Source organism: Magnolia sinica, chromosome 4, assembly GCF_029962835.1.
Source record: "Magnolia sinica isolate HGM2019 chromosome 4, MsV1, whole genome shotgun sequence".
NCBI classification, from domain to species: Eukaryota; Viridiplantae; Streptophyta; class Magnoliopsida; order Magnoliales; family Magnoliaceae; genus Magnolia; species Magnolia sinica.
Window position 1 is genome coordinate 115,594,237 of NC_080576.1, and position 9,198 is coordinate 115,603,434.

A 9,198-nucleotide genomic window follows, 5' to 3' on the forward strand; every position below is an offset into this window, starting at 1 on the left:
CCGTTACCCCAAAATCGTACATCAGATGTTATTTCAGACATGCATTACTGGAGTTAATCTTTTAGCGTGATTATAGGACACTCCTTTGTTTGAGCCGACCCTTACAGTCCGAGCCTACAGATAGATCGGCCCTGATTGCCTTGTTGACGAGAATTTGGTTGGGATAATCGGGCAAGGTGTGTAATGGTTTCTTCCGGATTCCAAGTTGATATCAATGCTCTACAAAAGAACTTGGAAGCTGAACCTTGGTTGTTATGACCTGGTCAGTGTAGACAAATTATCACCAATCCGAAGCTCGACTCATCTACCTCTGTCATCCGTCCTGCAATGATGAACTTGTTTAACTGATCGAGTCGGGCTTTCTTCAATCAGGGTCGGAATACACCTGTCTTGGCGCAAGTGCTCGGTCAACTGAGCCAAGTCTACCTCTGTCAAAGTCGGCTAAATTTTCCCATAACACATATCATGCATCAACTAAAATTACACTAAATTGCAAAACCCAATGTTATTAACTGTCAAAAAATCATATTCATCAAATAAATGTCCACCAATAGGATGGTCACATCACCAAATAAGTGCAATTTTTTGTGGATGTCCACATCCAAACACCTGGAAAGCTCATATCTTGTATTTTTGTCCCACATTGGCATGTGCACCTGGGTGTGAATGGCATGGGTTGCCACGCCTGGGCTGCAGCCATCTAATGGACGGTGAAAGCTCTAAACTCAGCAAATAAATGGCCATGCTGGCTGAGTGATCTATAGACCTGTTTGTATTTTTATTTTTATTTTTTCTTTAAACCGCCCATTGAATGCCTGTGATCAATGTCCTCGATCATAGCATCAGGCCCGGGCCATTTCTTAATGGGCAAGCATCTTTCTGAGTTGGTGCGTATATATCCACCATCCAACAACAGTGAGTGAGAATCTTAAAACATATGTTAAAATGGACTTTGTATAGATTCAAATATTGGAATGCGTATGGAATCCCGCCAACGTCTTTTAAAATGGCGAGGACAAGGAAGTGGAGTGCGTCATGCGCCTGCCCAGACTCGCTCGGTCCTGGTAGGGTTATGTGGGCCCCACCGTGATGTATGGGTTCTATCTACGCTGTCTATCCACCTTTCCATATCGTTTAGGGCACAAACCAAAAAATGAGACAGATCCAATTCTTAAGTGGACCACAAGTTGGGGATTGGACACTCAACATTAAAAATTTCTTAAGAGCTGCAGAAGTTTTGACCAAACTGATATTTTTACGTGACGTTACGATCATGTTGGATGTAAGATAAATATCACGGTGGGCAATGGGAGATTTCAATGGTGGGCATCATTATCACTGCTGCTTACTGTGGTGTGGTCCACTTGAACCTGGAATCTACCTTTTTTGGGCTCATGCTCTGAAATGATTTGAAACAATGGATGGATGGCGTAGATAAAACCCATACATCTCCGTGGCCCCACAGACCCCTGTCTAGATCGAGTCCGTCCAGGCAGGGCCAGGACGCAGTCCGCGTGGCTCATGCATTACGGTGCCCCTCGGCCGCATTTGAAGTTGTGCTCTCTGTATTAAATGCATTCACGTGTCATTTTCGTATTTTAACTTATCTTTTCGGAACAATACCGTGCAAGCATACTTTATTGGAACGCAAGTACTGATCAAGTCATGGGCCATAACATATACATCTGTTGGTCCAAAATCAGGACCCTCCACCCGTCAGGTGGGCCACAAAATTAGAAAATACAATAGATGGACGAATGGCCTCCTGCAGTGTAGATTTTTGCCTCACCGAATGAGATAACTCGTCTGACTTTTATCACGGGATATCCCAACAGTCTTAAGCAATATTCATGAACGGTATTGATCTCTCACACGTATGCCAAATTCGCACCCATACCAGTCGACTGTCAGTTCGTTCCTCGATTCTTGTTTCCTAACGTACATCGCGCGGCGAACGGAACAGTTGCCGAGGAGAGCTTGGCAATCCTAACAGAAAAGCCACGTGGCAGGCAAGAAATCCTCCACCTCAGTGATTCTCCACTCACTCCCCCCGATCTTCACAACAGTTTCCCCGCGCATCCAAACTCCCTCCTGAAACGTGGAGGCAATCGGAACCGTAGGCGGGAGCCCTCTCTCGTCGCCTCGGTTATATAAATCCATCTCAGCCACTACAACCTGATATACACAAAACAACAACAAGACAGAGAGAGAGAGAGAGAGAGATTTGCAGAGGCATCGATGGATGCCCTAACGAGTTCTTGCTCGAAGAAGATCATCGCTAGTAGCTCCTACGGAAGGAACGGAGCTTCGTTTTGCAAAGCTCGTCTTCTCGGACCTGCTGAGATTCGATTTGTCCGATCCCTGAAGCTCGATTCCGGTTTTTCCATATACCGACAGTCGATTTTCCTGCTACAGAAGCCGATCAGATCGTCGTCTTCTCTGTCTGCGCCAGCTGAGGTACTAGTTTCGTTCCTTCTCTCTCTTGAACTTGTGTTGCTCGTTTCTCTGTCTTGATTCTGTAATCTCCACCAGCTTTCAATTTCTTTTTCTTGATTTCTTGCGATCGTTTTGGCATTTTCGATTCTGTAATTTCTGGTTCTGTTCTTATTTTTTGGGAGAAATTAGAGTGAATCGTGTATTTCTGAGATGTCGCTTTTTGTTCTCGGTCTTGTAGCGTTTTTTAAGCTTCTTTTCTTGTGTTATTGATTTTTGTAGTTTTTAGAGATCTTGCCTTTTTCTGTTACAATCTTTTTAGAAAGGGATCGTGCTTTCTGCTGCTTCTTTTCATCCCTTCTGGCCGATCTTGTCGTTTTAGGGTTTTGAACTAGTCTATATAGTTCTGATTTCAGTTCTTGATTTCTTAGAGTTTCATTTCTCCTCTTCATGTTTTGGACCGTTTGTGGTCTCTCTCTCTCTCTCTCTCTCTCTCTCTCTCTCTCTCTCTCTGAGTTCTTGAATCTTGATTGCTTAATAGAGTCATTTCTCCTCTTCACGTTTTGGACCTCAGAGTTCTTGATTCTTGATTGCTTAATATCGTCATGTCTCCTAATCACGCTCTCTCTCTCTCTCTCTCTCTCTCTCTCTCTCTCTCTCTCTCTCTCTCTGTGAGTTCTTGATTCTTGATTGTTTAATAGAGTCATTTCTCCTCTTCATGTTTTGGACCTCAGAGATCTTGATTCTTGATTGCTTAATAGAGTTCTCTCTCTCTCTCTCTCTCTCTCTCTCTCTCTCTCTCTCTCTCTCTCTCTCTCTCTCTCTCTCTCTCTCTCTCCTGATGTCTTGTTTTTAGTGTCTCCGGATCTTTCTGTTTGTTTCCTTTTCTTCCTTTTAAAGTTTCATATTCTTTTTTCAATTATCAATGGTCTGTATTGTGTTTTCGGCTCTGTAATTTCTGAGATTTATTTGTTTTCTTTTTTGTGTTATGAATATCGGGAATTGACTTGTTGCTTAAGGGTGCATTTGGTTGCAGCAAATATCATGAAATTTCATGATATTTAATGATTAAGCAACCTAATCTGGTGCAAATTTCATGACAGTTGGTGCAACTAAACACACCTGAGCAGGTGATCTTTTGGATGGAACAATCCTTCTGCCAGAAATCATTCTGCAATTAAATGTGTTATTGAAATTTAATCATGATTAAATATGGGTTTGAACTTCTGAAAATTTACTAATGCAGGTAGATTCAGAGAACGTGGAAACACAGACCCAGCTGAGCCGTACGTTTTTATTCTAATCCCCCAATTATGTGGAATTTCATTCTTCCGTCCTAATTATCTGATCATAAAATGTTAATGCCTCTGATCTCCCTGATTATCTGATCATTTAATTTTAATGCTGGTGATTCATCAGATCAATCAAAAACTGTTCATGTGAAATTCGAGTTGCAGAGGGCATGTCAATTCGGCGAGCAGTTTTTTCTCACTGGGGATGATCCCATTTTTGGCTTGTGGGACCCAGCAAATGCTATACTGCTGGATTGGTCGGAAGGCCATGTCTGGACTATTGGACTGGTAAGAAGGAATTCAAACACAAAATAAGCCTAGATTATTTCTCTGCAATTCCTGACATCATTGGGTTTGTGTTTTTTAATAGGATATTCCTATTGGGAAAACAATCCAGTTCAAGTTCATACTCAAAGGAATCAACGGAGAGATCCTATGGCAGCCCGGCCCAGACCGGTGTTTCCAGACTTGGGAAACTGAGAATACAATCATCATTTTTGAAGACTGGGAATATGCAGACCTTCAGAAAGTAACAGAGGAACCACTGGCTGATCTGATAGATGTATCAGAGGCTAATGCAACAGGAGAGTTACTGGTTAACTTGGCAGAAGAATCCATGGCTAACTTGACCAAGGAACCAAACCAAGAATCGATGGCTAACTTGACCAGGGAACCAAACCTCGTAGAGCATGTAGCAGGAAGCAATATCGGAGCTGTAAACAATGAGAACTGGATAAGTGTGGAAGATGCTAAGATCCCAATTAGCCATGGAGGTCCTGTTCTAGTTCCTGGCTTGACCGCTACTCCTGCTCCAATTTCATCAACTGAGGAACCAAACCAAGAATCGATGGCTAACTTGACCAGGGAACCAAACCTCGTAGAGCATGTAGCAGGAAGCAATATCAGAGCTGTAAACAATGAGAACTGGATTAGGGTGGAAGATGCTAAGAGCCCAATTAGCCATGGAGGTCCTGTTCTAGTTCCTGGCTTGACCCCTACTCCTGCTCCAATTTCATCAACTGAGGAAGCATTTTTTAAAGAAGTCACAAATCGCATGGTCACCGACGCTTCTGTTGCAGCTGATGAAGCTACCAACCGTGACACACCTGAGGTAACCATCTGAAGAGGCAAGGTTTTCATTTTCGAGTTCGTTTCCTTAACAAGCGATTGACTTCCCATGGCACTCCCTTTAGCCCAAGTGAACTATAGATATGGCAGAGCTTTTTGTTTGTGTGTGTTTGTTTCTTTCAATCTTTCCTACCACTGATAAAACAGATACATCTCTGGTCATTGTCGGAACTACAGTTTTCATCAATATCTACAATGTGCAGATGATAATGGCCAGGGTGTTTCTTGTTGTAATGCAACATGTGAATACTATAGTGGTCTTGGATCCTGCATCTTTGTTGAAATGAAATGTCTGGTTATCATAGATTGTCCAAGTCCATTCTTTTCTCAACAAGATTGAAATTGATGTGGGCATCATAAATTGGAGAACTGTCACCATTTCATAACAGATAACAGTTCTGCAAGTCGCCTTGTTGAACTACCATAGGCGTTTGTGTTTAATTCATCTTCTTCAGATATTCAAAGTAACAAACCGCTTGCAAGCACCTCCTTGAGAAAAAAAAAGGAGAGACAAGTTTCTGGTTTTAATTTATCAAAAGGATATAGCATGAGTTGTGTACCTAAAGAAGAAGAAAATGAAAGAAAGAAATCCATCCATGACAGCATGCATTCCATTCACAATGCATATGTTGACATCCTTTTCTCCCTTTCCTTTCCATGTATCGCATAACTGTAAAACCAGCTATCCGGGAAGCAAATGCATGAGACATCTAATGGTAGCCTCCCCAAGGAGGAAACCCTGATGACTTACAATGTTGTGCTTGAAGAAAAACTGAATGATAAAGGGCCTGAAGAAATGGCATCCGATGGTGGACCTGAGGAAGCGGGCTCTGGTCACAGGCCAGAAGAGCAACCTCATTTGTCTGAGGAACCCAACCACCAACTCCCAGCAGTTGGCGTTTTAACGAATGACATGCACTGGGCTGGTAAACTGGTGCAGAAGCTCTTCTTTAACCTGGGTTTCCTTAAGAATCAGCAACTCAATTGAACTGCGCAACGAACAAAAGCACTCGTTTATATCCATAGCAGCAGAGGCAACCTTTCCTCTCATATTAGTGTAATCATCCTTCTGTAATTCTGTGCCACACTTTCTTGACATTGGGAGAGTGTTGGAGCTTGCAGCAATTTCTAATGTCTTCTGTAATGCGGCTGTTGTTGGTCTGTATAATGATGATGGTTTGTATAAGATACTCTCGTACCAAGCCAGAGGCTTGAAGATTCAGGATTCTTACAGATTCTTTTTGAACTGCAACAATATGAGATTGACTTCACCTAATTTATTCTAGAAATCAGAACATGCGCTTCAATATCACTAATCAATCGAACTCATATCACGGAGGGATGACTAATCCATCGTGTCATCATGCTTCATTTGCTTTATTTCTCTATTCTTTTCTTTTTTTTTTCTGTTTTTTTCCTTTTCTCATTTCAATTTCAGTAGGTAGTTCATCACCTTATCATTTGCTTGTGGTGGTGTGCATTGTTTTATTTCCTGCCATAGTCCGAAATACCATGATGTTAGTGAATCATGATATGCTTGTTAGTTATGTTTCTGTGCATTCCTTATCTTCTACATTCGAGTATCACCTGTGGACAATTAGTCAGCTGGCATGCCAATGCATTTTACGTATGCAGTGTCTAATGCAATTTGTGCATAAGGTAGCTCCACCTCCATGATCACCTGGCACCGAAAGGCTGGTTCAATCATCTCTGTTGGGGCACAATGTTCCTCGAGTTCACCTGTTGTCAGGTTTACTCCATCCATTGCTTTTGAATGGTGTAGCCAGCCTGATCACCGGGCCACTGGCCTGATCTTCTATGCCATGTTATCTTCATGGCCCGCCCACCTTATGTGCAGGGTCAGATGTCATACACGTGAGAAGTGGTTGAAAGTAACTTCCCATCCAGCTGGGGTGCATGTGATTGTACCTCGGTATAAAGTTACAACCAGACATAAAATACGTATGTAGTTCTGGTTAGCCTACCTGCATACAATCAACCACATGTGCCATTGTGGCAAACCTGTGCATATCCAAGCTGTCCACCTGGTGGATCCAATGGCCTTGAGGATGTTTTGGCAAAGAAATCAGGCTGCTCCACTCATCGGATGGTCCACCATGAAACAGGTGGATTACTTCCAAGTTTTCTTCAGTTATATAGTTATTCCTTAACTTTGCTGGGTTGCCTCAGGCAACGCATTGTCCGAGTGTTGAATATGGGCCCATGGGGCCGACTGTGGGCAGCCACTACTAGGTGGGTAAATTCAAGTATAGCCCATTTGATGATTTGATGGGCATTTTTTTTAGTCATGCAATGACCCGTGGTGGGATGTAGATGTTGGATGGCTTGAATATTATACACAAGTATCAACTTCATAAAAAAATTGGATGAAGTCAGTTTTGTTCCTCAAAAAGCAACTTCGTTGGAGCATTATTTGGTAAAATGTTAATTCGGGAGGAATTTTGCAGTAAAAACCCATCATGTGGGCATACATAATCTCTCTGATTAGATGTGATATGGATAGGCCTTACCTGCATCATAACCAACTTTTCTTATAAAAGGGAGACATTCCCTTGGTTAAGGACATCATGCATCAAACCTCAGAGAAAACCGAGTAAGCCATTTGAACTGGACATTAAAGAGGTGATCAGCTCTTTTTCACTCCCATAGTAGTTAGTTAGGCAGATCAATGGACGAGTGTTTTCTTTCTTTGCCTGGAGCCGGTCTGTCCAGGCAGGGGCAGGACGCAGTCTGCTTCCCTGTTGATCCCACACAAAGGTTCAATGTGATCTTCAGTCCAAACTAGGGGTGCATACAGGTCGGGTGATGTAGAGCGGGTCGCGAACAGTTTCATGGCCAAGATGGATTAGAAAAGGCCCAGTCGACAATAGAAGTGATCCAGACAGTTGGACCTTAGATCGGGTGTATCTCACAATCCGGAATGAGTTATCAGGCATAAAATATATGATTTTGGGGTACAACGAGCTACTTTAGCTAACCAACCCGGCTATGCGGGGTTATGCAACCCGGATTTGTGAAATACCCCTTGATCGACGGTCGTTTCCCCGTTTTAATTTCGTTTTTACTATAAATAGTAAGTTTTAGTTTGATTATAATTCTTCATCCGTCGGGCTTTATGAGTTGCGTCCAACGCAGAGAACGGTTTGGTGAAGCCAAATAGGACACTTACTATTTTTGGCCGAAAACCTTGCGCACTAGTAGACATCACGACCGTCTATAAATAGTAAGTTTTTTATTTATAGTAAGTCGCGAATTCTAGGAGTTTTAGTTGTAGTTTGATTCTAATTTCTTTCTCATTCTTGGTACCCCTATTTAAAGGGTTGTGAACTCGTTTTTATTAATTAATTAATCAATTTTGAATTTATTAGAAGTTATTTCTATTTTCTGCTTTCTTTCCTCGTGGATTCAAGAAGTCTCTGTGAGGAGTCCAGAGAAGCTTTGTGGATTCGGAGTAGTTATCCTCATCATGTTCATCCCTGCGTCATCGAGTCGGTCTAATTCTGGGGTGAAACCGGAACCGGACTATGAAAACCGGTTCAGTTCCAGATCTATTCCACGGTACCGGGCTTTTAAAAATCCAGCCCACTTGGTATGAGATACATTTACATCCATTGTACATCCATGTTTAAAAATCTAGGATTTGTAATTTTGAATTAGAATCCAAATCCATGTTGCCAAATGACCCCTGAGAAGTTTTAGATATGTCCATATAATGAGACAATTCAATAAGTTTCGCACGGAAGGAAAACCAATGAAAAAACCCACACACATCACTATTTGCATTTTTCAAGTCATAGTTAAAAGACTTTCAGAGCAAGGGACTATTAGATTCAACAAATTATGTTCCATGGATCAATTTTATGCCCATATATGTGCATTCCCAAATCTAATTACCGTGGCCACAATGAGGTAATCTAGGCCACTTAACTATTTTTTCCACCCCTAAAAAAAGTAGGACTTTTGAAGGGGAATAGTATCATTTTGATCATGCCTTGCAAATGAATTGTAAGGAAAATGAATGTAGTAACGGTCCAAATCCGACCCAATGGGGTGCAATGTGCCTCACATATGAGTGAAACTCAAAGATGTGTTCAAGATTGGAAGATCTCATCAATGAAATAAAGGTTAAGAAGGAGACAATTCATTTCCAAAGGAAAATTAACTAGATAATAAAAGGTTGAGATATTCTAATTTTTTCTCCTTTTTGGGTTATCCCATCAGTTGTAAGGCCTATCAATTAAAGGGTTTGGATCATTGAACCGCAGTCATGAAATGAAGGAACAAGGAAGGATATACCATAGTAAACTCACCCCAAAAGAAGTCT

General features: G+C 41.7%; 1 protein-coding gene across 2 annotated transcripts; it reads left to right on the forward strand.

Moving 5' to 3' along the window:
• The first annotated feature begins 2,168 nt into the window (after positions 1–2,168).
• LOC131243993 (uncharacterized) lies at positions 2,169–6,545 on the forward strand. Of its 2 annotated transcripts, none has more exons than XM_058243656.1 (5): positions 2,169–2,457; positions 3,680–3,719; positions 3,853–4,013; positions 4,096–4,836; positions 6,513–6,545. In XM_058243656.1, the coding sequence occupies exons 1-5, from the start codon at positions 2,239–2,241 to the stop codon at positions 6,528–6,530; spliced, it is 1,179 nt and encodes a 392-aa protein (XP_058099639.1). In that variant the 5' UTR covers positions 2,169–2,238; the 3' UTR covers positions 6,531–6,545. The 2 variants fall into 2 exon arrangements, with proteins under 2 accessions (XP_058099639.1, XP_058099640.1); XM_058243657.1 differs by lacking the exon at positions 6,513–6,545 and adding an exon at positions 5,621–5,760.
• Positions 6,546–9,198: the final 2,653 nt, after the last annotated feature.